Raw genomic sequence first — 22,199 nt, 5'->3', positions numbered from 1 at the left:
CAAAGACACAATAATGGGGAGAAAAAGAAGGACCATACTAAAGAAATGAAAGGCAAACAAACAAACAAACCTCTTGGTTACCCAATGCTGTTTCTAGAACAAGAGAAAAGAAATGTTGAAAACAGTCCTTAAGAAACCCTCATGAGGAAGAGAAGAAACTATTCCCGCCTTTACAAAAGATGGCATGAACAGGAGAGCAATGCAACAAAGAAACGGTATTAAAGAACATAACCCCAAGTTGCCAACTAATGTAAACCAATGCCACTTCTTTAACCATGATACAGAAAGAAGAAAAGAACATAACTTGTACAAGCATAGGATTCCAAGAAACACTAAAACCCAAATGATCAAGAAGAGAGAAAGAGTTGTGTAATCAGGGAATTACCCCTGTTTAGATAATAGATACACCCGAGCCACCCTTTCTTTATAAGCTACAATATCGAAAACCTCATCATCTTTTTGAGTAGTTTTGAACTCTTGCGAAATTTTGGCAGTGGAATACTATCTACCTTCCTGTCCTGTTTGAAATTGCAACCACCCTCTTCTGGTCCACTAGTAGTGGCCAACTGTTTCAAGAACCCTGCCCCACCATCATTACGTTGCTTGGGGATTGATACTGCAACAGAGAAACCTCTGTTCTTTCGTTCTATATGTTAGAATATAAATCAAATGAATAAATTCTTCCGTACCTATTTGCTTAAGTTGTTGAGATAAGTGGTGGTTTAACATAACGTTGAAGCAAAAATCCTAAGTTTGAACTCTGTCTCTCTCGTTCAACTCCTATCTCAATTAAATATTCCACGCCAATCGAGAATATATAGACTTACCTCACCCGGGTGCCCCTGCGCTCGCGCGCGCGCGCACACACACACACATATATATATATATATATATATATATATATATATGAGCCAAGAAGGCTAGAACATGATATTCAACAGTAGCCTATTATTTTACCATTCTCCTGTCTACTTTAATACTTGGATCAAACTACTCCAACTTACTTAACACTAATTAACATTGCTGAAGCAACTTAATGGACTTCCAAGACGATTTGTGACCCTTTCCATTTGTCTTCAGTTGAAACTACGTACCTTTAACTTCTCTCACAATATTGAAAGTTCTTTCTTTCTTTCTTTTCTTTTTGATTTTGTCATCTCTCATGCAACCTTCCATTGATTTTAAATGTTGTGGGACAACAAATATGATCAAATTAACACTACTGTTCAAGCATCATGGCTATCCTATTCCATCAATCACTTTACCCAAAACCCATGAGCTGGATGGCCTTGGTTCTTCACAAAACATTTGGGCGGCACGATATTTGCTGTTAGAATCTGCTTTTGTTTTTGTTTTCTTGTTGTTTTTTTTTACTTTAACATGGACGGTCTTGTATAGATAAAAGGAGACAATTATTTGTGATTTTGATATTATCAACTATAAAATGGTTGGGGCCCAGTTTGAAGCCAAGTAAAGTTTCAACTTTGATTCATGATTAACAAACTCCATGGGATCTGACATAACTATGCAGCAATTCGTTGCATAAACAAGCTAGCAGATTTTTTGTTTGTATTAATGGAACTCATGATTCCATATGGTCCACCTTTTGACTTGTACGAATTAACTAGGGAAAGGTCTAATGTAATATTGCCCAATTCACTGCATCAGAAAATAGTCTCATACAGTTTCCATAGCTTTTCTGCAACATTTGTGGTGCTGATAGAAGCATGGGTTACTATAAAAAAAGTATCTAAAAAGCTTTACTTGTTAGGTCCTGGTGGATTGACAAGCTTAATGATATTTTCGTAAAGCTTAATTAACCATTAATAGGACATACAGAGGTAGAGAGAAAAGAGAGCATGCTTGACAGGGAAATAATTGGGAAACCCAATTTGCTTTTCTGCCAGACTTTCTTTGACTTTTCTTTTTTAAAGTTAAAAGTAATTATTTAGTATTAATTAAATGATTAAATTTAATTATTCCTATTAGCTTTAGTTGAGGTGTAATAATGTCACTGTGTTCACTTAGACGGCTTTTAAAACATGCTTTGTGGGGTGCGATTTCAAATGCCATAAAAGCATTTGGCTTTCATCGCTAGATACTAATTGGTTTTTAGATAAGATGGTCAAAAGCTCGATTCAACAGCTTTAATTCTTAGAATAAGTCGTGATTTAATATGATATTATGACCTACTTTTGTTAATGCTTTTTAGAGGTTTTTTGTTTGAAAAAAAGTGTTCCAACGCGACATAAAGATAAAAGCATGTAGTTTTGAATGTTTTGTATTTTGGGGCATTTGTTAATATTTTTGTTTTGAAAAGAGAAAGCAAAAGGAAAAAATAAAAAGTGTTATCAAACAAAGCCCTTAAATTCGAACCCCACCTTTTCTTTTCTTTTTTTAAATTTTTGTTAATATTAAAATAATATCAATAAGCCACATGGGACATGTACCGTGTTTTGAAATGCATTGACGTGGATCACTATTGATTTTATGGACATAACAGAAACTATTAATTTTATGGGCAAAACAAAGCCGAAAAATATCATCTCCTTTTATTGAATGTATACAGATACCGCCAATAATACCCTCTAAAACCGAAGTCACTATTTGATAATAGGCCTTACCAAACGATGAACTCCATATATATATATATATATATATACATCATGTGTAACATGCATGGGAAAATCTTGATGCATGTATGTTGGTTAAGTACTATTGGATGTTAGGTTGTGTGATATCATGTGTCAAAATCGATGTGTTTTCTGAAAAACATGTCCATAAAGTGAGCATAATTGATGAAAAATGAAACTTATTCTTAATGATGAAGTCACCTAAAAAGTGCAAAAAACATGTCCAGCCATGACAGCTAGCTCTGCATGCTGGTGCCTTCGTGCATATATATATATATATAGAGAGAGAGAGAGAGAGTTAATGGAAACTTGATGCTTGGGGCATGTCTGTACATGTACATATACAAATCGCAGAGAACCATAGACGTACGAAAAACACACACACAACAGATTCATTACCCGAAAACAAGAAGGGACAGATTCTGACCATGAGATGTCCTCTGACATGTGTTTGAAATATGCTCCCAACACATGTCTCGACTTCACAACCACCCTGTAAAATGGTGTTCAGTACTTGTCCTTTTCCTCGGATTTATGTCCAAGAATGTTTTGACTTCCAACCCACGCTACTGTTTCTGATAATTAACGTAAGTCGTTGGACCCTTTCTCCTGGATTTTAGCTGGGCCGATTGAGCCAGGTGTTTTCAATGCATGGGCTTGAGCAACATTGAAAATGAGGTTTACAACTGGGCTCAATTATTGTTTCATTTTCAGCTACAATGAAGCCATTTCTCTCTAATTCCCTTTGCATTGCATAGAAGAAGAAAAAAAGGGATTGTGTCCCACATGGCTAAGTAGAAGAATGTGTTTTGATCCTCTTCCCGTCACAATTACCAGATGAGGTACTTTTGTGGGTTCGAACCATTCTCTTATATTTAGCTCCGATAAAATCTTTTCTCTTTCAATCGCAATTAGTACCTCGATATGTGGTCCTACTTTTAAATAATTCTCTCACAATTAGTACCTTGATCTATGGTCACACTTTTAAATAATTCTCTCATATTCAACTCCGATTATAATTTGCATTCGATCAAAAGAAAACACATCAACTAAAGTACTAATTTGTTAGGACATTTTTTGGTCTAATAGTTCCCTATTTGTGTGATCTGCACATTCTTTATGTTCTTCGAGGTGCCCTTGATCTTCCATCATCACGTTCTTGCAAGACAATAACCAATTAAGAGAACTCGCTATCGGGTTTCACTCTGATGCCTAAATTAATTCATTTTAGAAAATTTCAATCTACTTTCCTTTGTCAATCCTAGCCTTCAACGTGCCTGTCCACCATCTTCTTTGGCCTTCCAGCTTTCAGTCGCAAGTCATCGCTCTTTCGTCTGATGTCCACACGCCAATCAGTGGCCTCCTTTGGCCATCCACTATCTCACCCCTGTCGACGCTGCTATGTTTTGCCACTTTTTGTTACTGTTGTTGTTGTTGTTGTTTTTTATTTATGTTATTGTTATCTTGTTTGGGCTTTTTACTTTAGCCTCCTTGCTTTTGTGTAGTTGTTTTGTAAGGTGGGGACTTTTTTCTCTTGGCTTTGATATAGCTTCCTTTGATACTAGTTCAGTAGTTCTATTTTTGTGCTTCGTGCGAGGGTTCGTATAGGTCTGCACAGCTGGTGGCGAATCTAAGAATTCGTATTAAGAGGGGCATAACTAAAATAATAATTTTTTAAAATTTTTTTGGAGGGGTGGGAGAAGGAGGAGTAGGGGTTAGGGTCAATAAAACTAAAAAAATTACTCTTAAAAAGAAATTCAAAATTTTTTGGAGGGGGGGACAACCCTGCCCGCCCCCCTTTATAGCTTCAAGCCCTTTGCTTTGCCTCTGCTAGCAGGCCTGAGTGGCCGCTCTTATTATTTTAGTGAACTGGATCATTTATTTGACTAATTCTCTAGTTACTTTGTTACTTTTTTCGACACTATAGGGGATGTTGTTTGGGTTACCATTTTTATGTTTTACTATGTTGTAATTTCCCTTTTTTGGTCCGCCATATTGAATAGAATACAAAATACAAAATACGAAATACAAAAAAAAAAAAAAAAAAAAAAAAAAAAAAAAAAGTACACGTGTATTCTCAACATTGCAACCTAGAAAAATTGAAAAAAATGATCTTCATTTCTTTAATTTAATGCATTTTAAAGGGTAGTGTTGTTCAAAATTTTTAACGATGGTAATACATTAAAATTTTTGGACAACATTACCCTTTAAAATACACTAAATAAAGAAAATAGATAAAAGTTTGAAATGGAGAGAATCTACTCCTTTGGAAATGCACTGAATGAAAAAAATGGCAGGAAATGATTTGTAATGGAGAAGATTCTTTTTCCAGAAAAATTACCGAGGGAAAGGAAGGTAAGAGCGTGTGCTGACCGGGACCGGACCCTGACTCGGACAAAAAACGGTAAAAAAAGAGTGGGAAGCAACAAAGGTGACAAAAGCATCCCTCATGATTGGAGTAAACGATTATCGACACAAAGATTCTCCCTTTTGAGTCCTTCGCTTTCAGTTTCGCGGTCACAGATTACTGCCCGTAAGATATTTTTGACTTCGGACCCCAAGTTGAAGTCTTCTTCAGCTACTTGCTATGTTCAGAAACTCAAAAGAAGAACCGACAAACACGTCCACGCTAGAAACGGAGAGAGAGAGAGAGATAGAAATGTATGCGCCAGAGGGTTTGGGCAAATTCGCAGTGTTCAGAGAGAACCCTTTATCTCTATCAATGGCCTCGACCAACTTTCTTAGAAACCCAGTTCTAATTAGACCACACACTTCTCATATCAGTCAGTGTAATACGCGTATGATATCCGGCAGAGTTCCAGTGCCGACTATGAGGACGTGTCGCTGCAGTATCGACGCCAAGCCCGTCGGAGGCGATGTGTTCTCTGTGACGTCGTCCGGCAAGAGCGACGTTGATTATCTGGGACAAAGCACCAAAGGGGATTTGAATCTCAAGTTGGAGCATCTTGAGGCTTTTGGTAAGAACTACATTTTTTTTTTGTCCTGTTGGTTTTTCTGTTCTGTTTTCTTTGTTTTCCTATCATGTACGTAATGTATTTTTTGTTGCTCCATTGCAAGGCATTTTAAGTTTGGAAATTTATCTGTCTTCTGCCAGTCAATTGGCTTCATTTTTGTGTCTCTAATTTTTGTAGGTGGCACGTATAAATAGCACTTTAAACTTGAACCAATTTTTGTTTCTTCTTAGTGGTTCTGTCATTGGCTCAATGCACTTGGAAACACCAGCCTAGCCAAATTCCTTGCATACCCTGGATAATTTCCACCTTTTGGTTTCTTGTTCTACCTTCATCTTTTTCTTGAATGCCCAACATGCTACCAAAAGCAAGCATGACTTGTTGTTTCACAGTTAAATTTACCTTCTAAACGCTGCCAATCATATGAGGTGGTGATGATATCTAAATCATTTGTACAACTTTTACCAACCATGTGCTTTTTGGCCTTCACATGTAGGAATTGATGGCCAGGAAACCTTAGAAGGTCCCATTGAGGAAGTAGCCAGGGTGGAGGCTCAAGAAGCTGAGGATTTGCTTACAGACTTGGGTATCCCGGTGCAGTGAACCAATTCCTTAACTACGTTTGGTTCCTATAATTGTATAAATATTTTCTTTTTGTTCGGCTAAGTAAAAGGGGTGTTTTCTCCCTTCCGGAGATCTTTGTTAACTAGTGACCTTGGTTAATGGGATTTGAATATTAATAAGGTATTTGCTACTAGTCTTCTATGTGATTTTTCATATCTCATCGCGTAATCATCTTAAACTCTTTCTCAACTGTAATTATAAATTTGACATTACATCTTCACTTTCATTTCACATTTTTCTCTATATAATTCCTTGCTTTTCTATTTTGATACTACCCCTCGTACTTTTCAGAATATGAGACTGTGCTTGTTTTTCATTTTTCCTACATGAATTGGGCAATTGCACTGAACTTTGAACTTTTGAAGTTGCTGGTGTCTACTAAATACTTGTTTCTTTTCCCCTTCGTTCTCCTCTTGTTCAGTTGAAACACTAGCGAAAACTGAAATATTTAAATTTTTTGTACTGTTGATTAATTGGATTTTCTATTTCTTCCTCCTGCTCCTTTGCCAATTTCATGACTTTTCTTGTGAACATGCAGAGCCCTTATTCGTCAAGACATTCACCCCGTGGTATATTCTGCACTCGTACTTTGAATCTCCGATCAATCAGTGCCATTGGATATGACATGGACTACACCTTGATGCACTATAATGTGATGGTATATATTCAGACACACACACACACACACATACTAACGAGTCAAGCAAATTCGTTTTCATTTAATCCCTAAGTGTGTTTTAATTATTTTTATTTCAGATCCCGAATTACACTATAAATGTCTTGTAAATGTCTGGGGTAATGGACTGGTGTCATCTTCATGTTTACTTATGCTAAATGATTCATCAGATCACACATAGCCCTCTATTGAGTTTCCTTCTATCTTTTTATTTTCTCACATTGGCAAGGTCTAATGTTTTTAGCTTAGATGAAGAGTAGTGGAGACCTTTGTTTCCTCTTTTCTGACTTATGTGCATCAAGATCCCAATTTTTTACATGTAAGACACCAAATTGGTGTTAGATGTCGCTAGGAAGTTTCTTAGTAGGAATGAAGTTATTCACCGAACTCATATGTATTCAGTAGACTTTTCATTTATACAGCAGTGGCTGTGTCCCCCTTTGAACGGTTGGAATTTTCTGTCATGGATCTGTTCCCTTGCAGGCTTGGGAAGGACGGGCATATGACTACTGTATGGAGAATTTAAGGAACATGGGTTTTCCTGTTGATGGACTTGCGTTCGACCCAGACTTGGTGATATATTCACTTCTACACAACTTGAAGAGTTTATAGATGATGACATTTTGTTCTAGTCCTGAGATTTGAATTTTCTTTCCTGTTTCTAATCACATGCTGTTCAATTGTGTCATTTAGGTTATTAGAGGCCTTGTCATAGACAAAGAGAGAGGTAACTTGGTTAAGGCTGATCGATTTGGTTATATAAAGAGGGCTATGCATGGCACCAAGATGCTTTCTACTCGAGCTGTAAGGTATGGTTTGAATCTTATATTCTTAATTAAGCAAATTTTTTTACAGGAAAGCTGACCTGTGTGTTGTCTGAACGGTGGAGCAATAGTGAGTCTAATAGTGCACATGCAAGTATAAATCCTGTCTATTAATTAGCTAGAACATGTCCTCTACAAAAAATTGATTATGATCCAATCTTTTGGGGAGACAAAATATATAAATAAGGCCAATAAATTATACCTTGTGTTCTATTTAAGGCTTTCACTCCAATGTATTGTCTATGTGGTACTATGTGAAACTAATTAGTGAATTTATATCCTTGCACATGGATTATGTTTTCTGCTTTCTCTCATGGACTGCCTCATTGTCTTAGTACATTCATTGCTTTGGTTTCGTCAACATTTAGTATTTTGATGTATCAATTGTAAAAAAAAAACTGGAGTAATATGTTTTATAGTGCAAGCTTAACTTTCTTTGCATGGAAGTGAGATGTATGGGAGGGAATTGGTGGATCTGCGGAAGGAAAGTCAATGGGAGTTCATGAATACTTTATTCTCTGTTTCAGAAGCTGTGGCTTATATGCAGGTAGTTTACCTTATAGTCTAAGATAATGTTGAACATCTTAGTCATCTTGTATTTATTATTAGGGGCAACTGTATTTAAGATTAGGGGAAACTATACTTACCCCTCTCAAACTTACGCTCAAATTGCAATGTCCCCCAAACTTTAAAAAGTTGCATTTAATCCAGTCTATTATTCCTTGGCCATGGAGACCCACAACCCTCCACAATTTTTTTACCTTTTTTTTTATTTTTTTATTTTTATCTGATGTAGGGGTATTATTGTCATTGTGGGTCACATGTATCGCACATGGCCCATTTTCTGTTGGATTTAACAAAAAACACAGGGATTAAGTGAAAGGGCTATGTAGTTTGTGGGTTGGGGGGGGGGGGGGGGGGGACGTTGCAACTTTAAAGTGTGGGCGACATTGCAATTTGAGCGTAAGTGTGAAGGGGGTAAGTATAATTTCCCCTTATTATTTCTTTTCATGCTTGAATTTTACTAGTCCATGTTGAAATTATCATTATAATATAAATTTTGTATTTAGAAGAGCTTCTCATTTTGATTATGCTGCTTGTAGAGGTTTCATACAGTTTTTTTTTTTAGAACTCCATTTAATGCGATAAAAATAACATTCCCATCCCTTTCTCCCATTTTATAAAGCTAACATTAATGAGTTAGTAGACGGGTACTGCCATATTGATGTCGAGCGGCCTTTTCTTCTCAGCCCATATCCAGTACAAGCGCATGAAAGCCATGAATTCTGATATCAGTGTGGCATTTAAAGTTCTATGAAATTCCTTGAAATTTCATATAGAGAGCACGATTTTAAAATTCTGAAAATGTGGACATTTTTATGTTGTGATTATACATATAGGTTCTAAATAGACAAGATGGGAGGGAAAAGAGAAACAAGTCGATTGATTCCAAAAACTTTTGTATCAATTAGTTCCCATATGAGTTAGCAATGTTCCAAACAAATAGAATTATTGGACACTTTTAGAACATATCGGTAATTAATTTATTAAGAATGGAGACAATTTATGCCAGACTGCAAGTTTTCTCTTGAACAGAAGCACTATATACGAATGGGTTTTTAACTTTCTTTCCATACCATCTGTGATGATCTTGTATGTAGTTGCTTCTTATTTACTGTGCCTCATTTATTAAAAAAGATGTTGATATTTGACTTGTCATTGTATATTATATTACTTTTTTTTTTTTTTCCTTTGTGTAATCAACAATGAATTGAACTTTATTGAGGTCATGCGATTCTTTTCAGATGGTTGACAGATTGGATGATGGAGCAATAACTGCCAAACTTGGTCCACTCGATTATAAAGGGCTTTATAAGGCAATATGCTTGAGAAAATTTTATTAGGTAGTGGTATACTGGTATACATTTTATTTGGTAGTTCTAACTCCTGAGATGGTTTCAGGCCGTTGGAAGAGCCCTCTTTAAGGCACATGTAGAAGGTCAACTTAAGGTACATATAACCATGGGTATAGATTTCCTGGTGTTCAATATTTTGGTTCATAAGAAACTATTAATTTTGGCATTCATACAGAGTGAGATAATGTCTAAGCCTGAACTGTTTGTTGAGCCTGATCCAGAACTGCCTTTGGCACTTTTGGACCAAAAGGAGGTATTGTATTTTAACTTTTTATCCTTGCATAGCATGTAAAATCATTTTACTCCTTAGTTACTCTTGGATTTTCATGTGTCAGGCTGGTAAAAAGCTTTTGCTTATTACCAACTCAGATTATCATTACACAGACAAGATGATGCAGCATTCCTTTAACAGATTTCTTCCCAACGATATGGGTTGGCGAGACCTATTTGATATTGTGAGTAGACCTCTTCTACTTTATGCTGCACTGACTAGTTATTATTCTCTAGGACCTTTGCTAATTAATGCTCAAACCATAATAGAATAAGCTTTGGATGGGACCATATTTTGAAGTATGGTACAAAAATGTTGTTATTCTCACTATCATTCCTTTCCTAATCATGTCTGAAACAACAGCCTTGATTTTTTTTTCCTGAACATTATCCTTCTCACATGATTAGATTATTTTCTCTCTTCATTTTTCTGGAAGAAGAAAAAGATTAATGAAAAATGGAATTCTAACAGAGCATCAATGAGCACTACATGTGTTTTTTTCCCTCCACGCTATGTGTAGGTAATAGTTTCAGCAAGGAAGCCAGAATTCTTCCAAATGTCGCATCCGATGTATGAGGTGGTGACAGGGGAGGGCCTTATGCGTCCATGCTTCAAGGCTCATACAGGTTATTGTTATTTTAGTCCTTGTGCTTGTTAAATCATTGCACTGTGTGTCTTAGTTCTGAGGTGAAAAAGTTCAAACTTTTACCTTATCATGTTCTCCTGTCTCATTACATTTGCTTTTGTTTCTAAGATGCACAAACCTAGTAATAAATTATTGTTTGGAGAGGAATCGCCTTTTGTAGGATACTATCCCTGTATAACATGCTATATGGTTAGGTTATGGATTTTTTGTTCTGTCACATTTAGTCTGGGCTTTGCTTGCCCAGAAGTGCCTGCCTAAGTGGCATGCAAGCACAAGAAGTATGTTAATTGACAGCCTATATATATATATATATATATAGAGAGAGAGAGAGAGAGAGAGAGAGAGAGAGAGAGGGAGAGAGAGAGAGAGAATTATTACTCAGGCTGATTATGATACAACGATTACGATCTAAAATTCAAAAGAGCAATGACATCCACAAAAGCATAATGCATATGGCCCAAAGCATGCACCTTTTGTTGTCCACATAATGCAAAGAGAAACCGCGTCCTTGTGTACTGTATTATTTGGTTGTACATCGTGTGAAAAGCTATATTGGGTGGTAAATGATTTGAGTAATGAATATAAGCATATCATGTAGTAAGTGAAATCAATGCGTATTACGCTAGCATAAGCATCAAGCTATCTTGCTTTTCGAATAATTAATGTGAAGTAACCACCACGCCATTTGATGATGTGCTGTGAAGCTAATGATTTATGAATGATATTCTTAAATTGATATTTCTGTTCTCAACCAACATTGCTAAGACTGCTGAGAAATCCTTAAATACATGCCACGCTATATGAATGGCTTTTGTGGTTTATATTGATCATTAAACATTACTAGTCTATACTTTGAATTTATCAATATGATTCAACATTCTCATAATTCATTCTACATTTCTACCATCTTCTTTCTACAGGGGGCTTGTATTCAGGTGGAAGTGCTCAAATGGTTGAGAATTCCTTAAATATCCATGGAGATGAGATACTGTATGTTGGTGACCATATTTACACTGATGTGAGTCAATCCAAAGTCCATCTTCGATGGCGAACAGCATTGATTTGTCGAGAATTGGAAGAAGAGGTTAGTGTATCTGACATTTGCTTTGCATGCTATAGGGGAAAGGCAATCATACATGTTTTTGGAATATCAGATGTCTCTGAAGTTGAATCACTTGCTGTGATGGGCATAGTATATTAGACTTGATAGTAGAAATTAAAATTTAAAAGAATATTTCCTAGCGCCCAATGATGCTTTATATTGAACTGTATTGGTTCTACAGATGAAAACACTTTTGAACTACCAATTGTTTTTACAGTCAGTTTACCTGCTGTTTGATGCTGTTTGAGATTGTTGACACCTTTGTCTTTTATACTAACGAAGAGTCTTTTATGGTTAATGAAATATTGGAACTGCAGTATAGTTCTTTGATTCGTAGTCGAGGGCATAGAGCATCACTAGTAGAGCTTATCAATCAAAAGGAGGTAGTAGGTGATCTTTTTAACCAACTTCGGCTTGCTCTGCAAAGGCGAACAAAAGCACGTCCGGCTCAAGTAAGCTTTGTCCTGTTACATGCTCCTTATATTATTTATAATGTTATACCTTGTCCTGCCTTTGCATTGCTACCCTTTTTTTGTAATTTTGCGTAATGTTCACCATGTTTCAATGTGGTTTCCTTCATGTACTTGTTCTTGTGATGCTTATCTTATTTTCATATTGCCCTTCCTTCTAGCATGCTTTATGTTGCTTTGCATTCCTTTTACATTTTTCGCAAATTTGAAATCAGTTGGTCTCTCTTCTTTTTAAATGAATAGAAATCCTAACCTGATATGTTTAATGATCTCCAAGATCATGTGTCTGGCAATGTAGTTCTTGATAATTCGTTTGAAATTTCTCCATACACTTTCAGACCCTTGCTGCTACTAACATGGATGATCAAGAACTCACAGAAAGCATGCAAAAGTTACTTATTGTTATGCAAAGACTAGATGAAAAAATTGCTCCAATGCTAGAAACAGATGGGGAGCACTTCAACAAAAGGTGAGATGAGGTCGGCAAACTTTTGATTTAGATCCCTGTCTCTCATTAACTCATCAAATCATCTCTATATTTCTGGCGCCTGTTTAAGATTCCGTTTGAAGGGCCTAAAAGTGTTTTTAACACTCAAAAGGTCCGTTTGAAGAAAAAAGTACTTGTTTGGTAAAAAAATTAAAAGGCTTTTAAGAGTCCAAAAAGGCTAAAAATAACCAAAACACACTTTTGGCAAAAGTTTAAAAATGAAGTTTTTGCCCAAAAGCCTTTTTTGACTTAAAAGCTCTATTTCTCAAAAACAATCACAAACAGGCTCTTAGCCTCATGCTGCTTTCATTGTATATTTATGTGTAAATGAGGTTGTACTGCTTAGTCATTGCCTTGGATGATGTTTAAAAGTATAACTGGGCAGATTCATTATCGGCTAATAAGTTAGGTCACGCCTTTAGGTTTTAATAGGGCAAGCAATTCTTTTTATGCTTCTTGACTCACCTGAGTCATGAATCATGATGCTGGTTTTATTCATATTATTAATCTAGTATTAGAATATCTGTAATAGATCTTTGATGAACTTCTCATTTTCTTTCCTCAGTCCTTTGTTTTTTTTTTCTCACTTCTTTGGGAGAGGGCGAAGTTGAGTCATCATTCATTTGTGAGGAAATTGTATTCACAACTACTTTATATGTTCAAGGAGCTGCCACCTTACAAATACGCTCACAAGTTTCATAAGGATGCGCCAGGTGCAATGCAGAAAGATTTGAACATAAAATGAAAGTCGATTGGAATCTAAAAAACCGCTAGCCTCCAAATAATTTCTTCACATGAAAATCTTCTATCAAAATCTGTTGCTTCACCTCACATCCCACATCAAGTCCTTCTAAGACTTACTAACTTGTTCCTGCTAAGTTGAATTTACTTCTGGCTTCATGCATTTACTCTGTTTCCACTGAAAAGAGAGGAGATTTTTTCTTTTTATGTGATATGTAACTTGGATTTAACGCATTCTAAACATAGAGTTGACATGCTGCACCTGTCATGCATTAGGTGGGGATTCCTTTCACGTGCAGGCCTGTGGGACAAAAGCCATTTGATGAGACAAATTGAGAAGTATGTTCTCTTTTCTAGACATGCTGCACCCAGATCTTAATTGTATAGAATTCTGGTCATGGCTGCAACTGCAGTTGAAGTGTAATTGTAAATATTCTCCCCCAAAATGACCTTCTTAAATCTTTGTAATGCAGGTATGCTGATATATATACTTCTAGGGTCTCAAATTTCTTACATTACACACCCTTCATGTATTTCCAATCACAAGAACAGGTATTCGGAGTATCTTGGTATATCATTTCTTTGTTTTTTTTTTTGGTTTGGCAGATAGACTAACTTCTGATATGCTTTCTCTTCTGCAGACGCTTGCTCATGATTCATATTCATACTACAGTTCGGAGCTCAACGGGACAGCCACTGACAATTAGAGCAAATTTTGTGTTTTAAAACTATCCATGACAGTGATGGTCATATAAATTATCATTGGTGTGGATTTCTAGACAATGTTGATTCAAACAGTGTTCTAAACAATCCATAATGCTGACAGACTGACTGGGTATGAATTATAATGAAACAAATTAGAGTAGTAACATGTCTAAGAGAGTGTTTGAGTGTGCGTTTGAGTAGTTTAAAAATGCGTTTAATATTCAAAAAGTTTGTTTTGGTAAAAAAATTTGAAAGTGCTTTTAAGGGTCAAAAAAGCTTAAAAATGGTTAAAATGTACTTTTGGCTCGTCAAAAAACGCTTTTTTAACTTAAAAACTCTATTTTTCAAATAGAATCCCAAACATGCTCTAATTAATCCAATTAAACATATCTATGTTATTTGTATCATAATATCTAACTTGTAACATTTCTATTTCAAAGTCTCTCGTGCATTGCACATGCCAAAACATTGCAAGAACCAACATGTTGGGAAAACTCATCCTTCCATAGTTTGATCGCAGCAAGATTGCTTGTTCAGCTTTGTTTTTCTCCTTTCCCAAAACATTTACTAAAAGGAAAAATATATTATAAATCCTTAAGTCAACGCGCTAAAATTAAAAACTCCTTAAGTTTTTTTGTTTTTTTTGAAAAATTTACTCCCTGTGTCAATTAAAATGACAATAAAATTTTTGTCGTCAAAATTTTTTAACAGTTGTTAGGGCCACTCAAAACACACCGTTTTATCTTATTAAAATATTAATTTTTTATTAATTTAATTTAAAAATTAAATCTAAAAACTAAAAAAATAAATTGAAAGGTGGCCAGGAGTGGCAAGGTCCAGCCACCCCAAACCCCCAATGGGGTGAGCCACCCCAAGGGTGGTTTGCCCACTCCTGGGGTGAGCCCCAAACCACCCAAGGGGTGGCTCGAGGTTGGTTTGCCCAACCCTGGGGTAAGCCCCAAACCACCCATGGGGTGGCTCGCGGCCACCCCTAACCACCTATGGATGGGGTGAAGGGGTGGCTCGCAAACCCCCAATGGGGTGGGCAAACCATCCTGACCATCCTTCAATTTTTTTATTTTTTTATTTTTTGAATTTTTATATTTAATTTTTTTAATTAAATTAATTAAAAATTAATATTTCAATTAGGTAAAACGGTGCGTTTTGAGTGGCCCTAATAGCTGTTAAAAAATTTTGATGGTAGGGATTTTATTGTCATTTCAATTGATCCAGGGAATAAATTGTCGAAAAAAAAAAAAAAAAAAACTAGAGAGTTTTTAATTTTAACGCGTTAACTTAGAGACTTATAATATATTTTCCTTTACTAAAATAAGCTGTGGTTGGATGCAAATCTATTGACACCCCCTTTTGACTTTCTCTTTCTCTAATTATTTTTTATTTTAAATGACAATAAATTTTGGATCAGTGTATAACGTTTCCTCTACATGAATTGGGTAAGACTTTGACTTCGTTAGAGGGCGTAGTTACAAAGAATTATTTCCACCTAAGAGGATTCGAACCTTGTAGCTAACGGGGATGCTATTAAAACCAAAACTTTTACCATCTGAGTTAACCCTTTAAAGCTTTTCTAGTGAGACACGCTATATATATATTTTTTTCACACCTATTTTAACACTTCTTTAAAATGTTTTAAAAGTTACGGGAGTGTAAAAATGAGTGTAGAAAAGTGAGAATATATGTAAGTCACTTTGGCCGCGGTATCAAACTGTTTAAGTCAATTATTTGTATCAATTTATTCTGATCGGGTTGAATTTATATCGAGTTTGTGGGTTGCGTAAAAAATTAGAGCATTATTTAAAAGCCTTCCCAGTGGCTGGGCACTTTCACATCTTCCTTACAATTTCCCAGGCAGCGGATTGTTGGGGATATTCATCCTTGAAGGATTTGCGGTTTAGAGGAGGGAAGGGGGACGGGAAGAGCCTTAAACCCTAATGCCCTGCCTGTGTTATCTCAGTGAGTGATGAGCGAGTCAACAATTATGCAATCTCTTTTTGATGGGTTTAGTTTAGTTTAAGCAGAGTTGTAGGAAGTCGAAAGCTTTTTGGAAAATTTGGAAAGGGAAGAGATGAAGAAGCTGAGATGGGCAATGGACGGAGACTTTTGGGAGCTGGACGCGTCGACACCCAGGACCCTGGAAGGCTTGGCCCGGCCGGCTCCGGGCGACCCAATTCCACTGGGACTGTCCAGAGGCAGCAGGCTGTCGAGGGCCAAGCAGCTCCACTTCATGCAGCGCTTCATGACCGCACCATTCGTCCCCTCTTACGCCGCCGCCTCCGACGGCCTCGCTCTGCACCGCGCCCTCACCATTCCCTTCTCTGAGAACTGGTTCGTCTCTCTGTTGGGTCAGTTCAATTTGCACAAGTTTTGGTCGTCTTTAATGAATGAGAGTGGAGAAACACCACCACCGAGCTCAGCGTCCTCATGGCGGCAGCATATGGAAAGAATTGGGAGACACCTTCGCAATAAATCATTGTATGCCCTCGGTTTCTCTTCCGAACTATTGTTAACACCCGATGATACTCTGCTTCTTAGCTTAGATTCACATTCATATTCACATGGTAATAAGAAGACTCCTCGAAAGAAAGCAGTCCTTCACCACAAGGTATTCGTTCTGTGTTGCGTTACATTCCCTATTTATGTGTTGTGTTGTTCTAGTAAAGAAAAAGGATTCTGCTTGTTTGGGATAGTGTAAGTCTTCTCTCAACAGGGAAAGAAGCTGGATCAAGCTTCTTCGTTTTGCCTATCTTGGCTAATTAACGAGAAGAGTAATGCTAGATATCACCTTCATCCGGATGAAAAGGTTTTTCCTTCACAATGAGTGAAAGGGGAGACCCCACAAAAATGTAGAGGAAAAACCTTCCCATCCGGATGAAATCCTGATGAAAAGGTGGTACCTACCATTACTCTAGCGATAAACAGTAGGAAATTAACAGGTTCTAAATGATAGATAAGGATTCTATCTAGATAGATAAAGTCTAGTGTAACGACCTATCAAGAAAAAGCACTAGCCACATCTACGTTATCACTCCAAAAGTGCTAGTAAATTTCAAGCTTTCCTAGAATTCTTTATAAAGTCTAATTTTTTCTAGTAACTAGGCAATGTGAGACTTAGCGTTCATGACTATCTTTATAACATGATATGGTGTTAATAGGTGGCTTTTATACCATTTGTAGTGGCCCAAAGAGAATCGCTAACCATATTTGCCCAATAACCCCAAAATGACTCTACGACACATTGGAGTTATACTCCTATGGCCAATGGGCTCCTACGACAAATGGAGCTATGCTCCTTATTGATTCCCTCTTCTAGAAAGAAATCTGCTATTTGTACTTCATAATGCCTTCTATTTGCATAACAGACTGATTCATATGGGTATAATGCATGTGCTTTTTTTGAAGTTCCCCAATCACAACTTAACGGTGGAAGCAGTTTCACCAGGACTTTTTGTTGACAAGTCCGGTAATTATTGGGATGTACCCTTTTCCATGGCGATTGATCTGGCTTCTCTTGCTTCTGATGCTGGTGCAAGTTATCATCTATGTATGCACCATAACACTGGGTCACCCACTCAATTCGAAGGTGATCAGAGCACTCATGAACCACCTGCTACTCTCCTTCCAGGATTGTCCCTCAAAACTGCATTTTCCTTCAAACAGAATTTTGACATTTGGAGGAGTAAAGCTCAGAAGTTGAAGATGGTGCAACCATATGACATGTTCCTTTCAACTCCTCATGTATCGGCTTCAGGGATCATTGGTGAGCAAGCTACTGCCTCTCTTGCCTGCTTAGATGAGGACGGGGACTGCTATAAGCTTTAGTGTTCACATGCTTTTCAATGGATGAATGCTTGACCCAGGAAATATTTAAGGAAATAGATCATCATATAATATTTAAGAAAATAAACCATCATATCTTGTATTTTATTAATGGTCATGCAAGATACTGCAGGTGGTGGAACTAATGACATTGAAACTGTGCACTTGCGTCTATATAACTTATAAAGAACAGAAATGGGAAAATTGGAAATTGTCTTGTTCTCTCTTCTCTCTGACCTCTATTATACCGATATCTCAAATATGAGGACTGGTCTGATAGTATGTTTCTTTCAATATAATAGTTCAGGACATTTTCATCATTGAAGTCTCAGGTTGGGCAAAGTGTAAAAGATCTAGCATTTATTTTGTCATGAACACCATTTGTTGTGTTGCTTAGCATGATGAACATGGTAGAATATATGATCAATGGCAAATACATATCTGCGGTGCTTACTAATTAATGTATAAAACTCATCATATCCTTAATAGCTCTTAGATGTTGTTTCATAGGTGCTGCTTTGACTGCCTCTGTTGGAGATTGCTCAGTTAGAGCACAAGATGGTTCTCAGGATTCCAATGGATTCTCTTTCCAGGCATCTGGAGTAAAATCTGCCTTCCTAGCAGATCTGTTTGCATCAGTTTCATTTGCAGCTCAGCATGGAAATTTCCAAAGGCTATATCTAGATCTCACCCGCTTTCATGCCCGCTTTGATTTTCCTTCTGGTTCCAGATTTCTTTCGGGTGCTACACGTGTAACACAAGATCTTCTTAATTCTCAACAGCCAAGTCTGGAAGCCATTCAGGCTATTTGCCCCAATGCCACCCTTTCTCTTCAGCAGCAGGTTCCTGCATTTCTCTCATAATCTTGTGTTTATATTTTTGCAAAGTACTTTCCTGACTAAGCTAAAAGTTATTTTTACAAAAGATAGAAATACGGGCTATGCAATTCAGTTTAAAAACACGTATCTTTTATTTATCTCTCGTTTTTTTGTGAAAGCAGCTGGTTGAACAACTCTAGTGATGATTGCTTCCTTTTTACTTGTTCAACCTGAATAGATTACTCGCAAATGAAAGCTTCAAATGCTTCTAGCTGAATTTTTTTCTCAAATATTGGCTGCCTGTTGATTTAAACACCAAAATTTTTAGTAAAATGTAAAAAAAGTTTGTTTTGATTTTGAGTAATATGATTATGGCATGCTAAGAGACATGGTGTGAGATTTATCCTCTCTCTCTTTTTCTTTAATGACCTTTTATTGTCCTTTTGAATTACTTATTAATATAGCATATAATGAGGTCATCAACATCACAAGAAGTTCTATCTACTTCTTTCAGATTGCTGGACCTTTTAGTTTTAGAGTTGATTCAGGAGTTGCAGTTGATTTGAAGAACCAAGACTGGCCTATACGTGTGGATGAACCTGTTTTTGCCATTGAATATGCATTGCATGTCCTTGGTTCTGCAAAGGCTGTGGCATGGTATTCGCCAAAGCACCAAGAATGCATGGTGGAACTGCGTTTTTTTGAGATATAATCCATATTCTTTTGTACGTGTGCAGAAGTTTCTCTTCTTTTCTGTGTGTTTTCATATTGTGAATCATTTGAGGGAGACTGTTTCTGTCACTATTTGAAATTTATGTAGTATTCAAATTATTTAATTTGAGAAATATCATAGTAATTCTGGCAGCTAAGCTCCGTTTACGCATCAAATCTGCGTGTGCTGACGAGGCTCTCTGAAGTGCTTCTAGAAAGGTCACGTCAAGAAGCCCATTTGACGGACTTACCAACAAGGCTCTCAGGTAGCCTTGACCACATCAAAATGCTTTTGCCGACGCCAATACGATTATTCACCTTAATCATCTCAAATTCAAAACCACAAAAAGCTTAAGTCTTTGGGGGCAATGTTTGCCAATGGACCGATTTTTCAAATAGGTTCCTGATAGTAGTAAATAAGACCGAAAGCAGTGAGTAGACGTATTAACTACAGTATCAAGAATCTATTTGAAAAATCGGTCCGTTGACAAATATTGCCACAAAGACTTATAATTATATCGTTTTGATCACTGAATCAGCCAACAATAAAACCTAACTTATTTGATTAGTTTTTAATTTTAGAGAATGATTTGAAAAAAAGGTCAAACCCCATGATTGATTTAGTATCTCTCCAAATGTTATTAGGGTGGACAACCATTGTGCATGAGTGATAGTTTAAGTTTTAACTATTGTAGATGTTATACATACTCTCCCTATGCAACGAGTACTTATAAAATTAAGAATAAGATTACTGTTGTTATTTATTTGTTTGGTTCATATAGTGAAACATACCTCAAAATTCGTTGATTTTATCTTATAATAATTTAAAATTTAAGGTGAATTTTATTTAATAAATTATAATTCCTCCATCGTACAATATGTTAATGTTTATAATGAACTATTTTAATGAATATATATATATATATATATATATATATATATATATATATATATATATATATATAAAACTTCTACATGAGCAAAAAAAGGTACGTAAATTCAATTTTAGGGGTAATATGAGAAATTGCATTCGTAAATGTTGTTATTTTCCAAACAATATATGTTAGGACAATTAAAAAAAAAAAAATGTTTCCTTTTCAAGAGATGGAGAGAGTGGTAATTAAATATAATATTACATTCGAAATATGAATTCATATATTACATAACATATAGTAATAACATTATGTATTTATTTAAATATTACATTCAAGAGTATCTTATTTTCGTGGTCTCCGTACAGTGTCCCATATTAATACTATTCCAAAACTATAAACAACATTATTCGAAACAAGAGACAATGGAAAACTCCTATCTGGGTCACATGTTTTGAGAAGCCTCCAATTGAATTTGAAACCATGATGTCCCCCAACAACAAAAATACCATTAATAAAATTTTACAAAATTGGAAAAACTTTAGTTACTCCCCTTGAATTGTCACCCCTTTTGTAATGTCTCCCATAAAGCTTAAAGCCTCTTAATTTAGTGTATTGCAAAATGGGTGACAAACTAACAAGTGAACTCCCCCTAAATTGTCCAGCGGCAGAGATTGTTATCGCTAGCCAAAGATTTCTTCTTTTTTCTTTTCAAATTTACAGGGGTAATTTTTGTTTTATTATTACAAAATTAAAGGTATTTTTCTAGTTTTGGGGCTACAATGACAACATCTTGATAGTTTAAAGGGGATATTGTTCCAATTGAATGGTAGCTTGAAGAGAATATGTGAACTTTTCCTGAATTAATAAGTATTCTAAGAAGTTGGGTATAATAATTCATAGAGAGCTGCTGCTATACGGAGGTTGCAGAAAACAAAGGTTTTCTGCCAACCACTCAACAGCTGACACATCAGCAATTTAAGAAAATTGCAACAAATCAAAATGAGAACAAAACACCACATTATTCCTCCCAAATTTGAGTAGCCGCCAGCCTCCGCCACATGCAGCCGTCGGAACCGCCGCCAGCCTCCATTTCTCTCTCCTTCGGCCACGTGGGGTGGCGCGCGGCCACCCCAACCACCCATGGGGTGGCCGCGCGAGCCACCCCAAAACTGCTGGGGGTGGCCACCAGATGTGGCTGGCGAGCCACATCTGGGGTGGCTCGGCCACCCCTTGGCCAAGGGGCCACCCTAGATGCAGCCGGCAAGCCACATCTGGGGTGGCTCACAGCCACCCCTTGGCTCCCAGAAGTTTTGGGGTGGCTCGCCGGCCACCACATGGGTGGCTAGGGTGGCCGTGCGCCACCCCACATGGCGGAAGGAGACAGAAACGAAGGCTGGAGGTGGCACATGGCGGAGGTTGGCGGCTGCTCAAATTTAGGAGGAATAATGTGGTGTTTTGTTCTCATTGTGATTTTTTGCAATAAGCTGAGGTGTCAGCTGTTGAGTGGTTGGCAAAAAACAAGGGTTTTCTAAAACCTCCGAATTGAAGATATTCCCTAATTCATATAAACCACATCTAAGCCACGTAGCATATGCTTTGAATGACAAATTACGTAACAACCCGCAGCCAAAGCTTTGTTCTCAACTATAAGCTTTTGGCATTCAATGAAGCATTCTGCAAGAGGGGAGCCTTTTTGGCCTTCTTTGACGGTTTGAAAGAGGCAAATTGTAGCACCTAAAACAATACAATCATGATAAAAATGATTGCGATCTGGCCAACTTTGTCTACAATGGAATATACCCAATCTGTAAAGCATGTGTCCAGTGGTTCTTCAACTCCGTCAAGTTTAGAGGAATGAACATATATACTCGATGGGCAATGCCGAATGAGA

The 22,199-nt window shown here is 36.8% G+C and overlaps 2 protein-coding genes across 2 annotated transcripts; both read left to right on the top strand.

Moving 5' to 3' along the window:
- Positions 1-5,115: 5,115 nt before the first annotated feature.
- On the top strand, positions 5,116-14,233 carry LOC132181025 (HAD-superfamily hydrolase, subfamily IG, 5'-nucleotidase). Its single transcript, XM_059594070.2, has 17 exons — positions 5,116-5,611; positions 6,102-6,199; positions 6,768-6,887; positions 7,389-7,478; positions 7,599-7,714; positions 8,177-8,276; positions 9,535-9,606; positions 9,692-9,739; positions 9,821-9,898; positions 9,981-10,100; positions 10,437-10,542; positions 11,483-11,646; positions 11,982-12,116; positions 12,473-12,603; positions 13,639-13,701; positions 13,836-13,914; positions 14,004-14,233. Exons 1-17 carry the CDS (start codon positions 5,221-5,223, stop codon positions 14,067-14,069), a joined length of 1,977 nt encoding a protein of 658 aa, XP_059450053.2. The 5' UTR covers positions 5,116-5,220; the 3' UTR covers positions 14,070-14,233.
- A 1,654-nt stretch (positions 14,234-15,887) lies between these two features.
- On the top strand, positions 15,888-19,581 carry PDE320 (pigment defective 320). Its single transcript, XM_059579118.2, has 4 exons — positions 15,888-16,690; positions 17,488-17,845; positions 18,415-18,746; positions 19,237-19,581. The coding sequence occupies exons 1-4, from the start codon at positions 16,154-16,156 to the stop codon at positions 19,432-19,434; spliced, it is 1,425 nt and encodes a 474-aa protein (XP_059435101.2). The 5' UTR covers positions 15,888-16,153; the 3' UTR covers positions 19,435-19,581.
- Positions 19,582-22,199: the final 2,618 nt, after the last annotated feature.

This window comes from Corylus avellana, chromosome 2 (assembly GCF_965113065.1).
Source record: "Corylus avellana chromosome 2, dhCorAvel1.hap1.2, whole genome shotgun sequence".
Classification (NCBI taxonomy): domain Eukaryota; kingdom Viridiplantae; phylum Streptophyta; class Magnoliopsida; order Fagales; family Betulaceae; genus Corylus; species Corylus avellana.
Note: the sequence above shows the minus strand (reverse complement) of the source record. Positions and strands in the feature narration are given on the sequence as shown.

What these genes read in the sequence shown, in the direction of transcription:
- LOC132181025 (XM_059594070.2), top strand. Translation starts at nt 5,221, where the DNA reads ATGTTCAGAAACTCAAAAGAAGAACCGACAAACACGTCCACGCTAGAA. An exon ending in GGGGAGCACTTCAACAAAAG is followed by an intron (nt 12,604 to 13,638) that starts GTGAGATGAGGT and finishes GTCATGCATTAG; the next exon opens with GTGGGGATTCCTTTCACGTG. An exon ending in ATTTCCAATCACAAGAACAG is followed by an intron (nt 13,915 to 14,003) that starts GTATTCGGAGTA and finishes TCTCTTCTGCAG; the next exon opens with ACGCTTGCTCATGATTCATA.
- PDE320 (XM_059579118.2), top strand. Translation starts at nt 16,154, where the DNA reads ATGAAGAAGCTGAGATGGGCAATGGACGGAGACTTTTGGGAGCTGGAC. An exon ending in AAGCAGTCCTTCACCACAAG is followed by an intron (nt 16,691 to 17,487) that starts GTATTCGTTCTG and finishes CTTTTTTTGAAG; the next exon opens with TTCCCCAATCACAACTTAAC. An exon ending in CCCTTTCTCTTCAGCAGCAG is followed by an intron (nt 18,747 to 19,236) that starts GTTCCTGCATTT and finishes TACTTCTTTCAG; the next exon opens with ATTGCTGGACCTTTTAGTTT.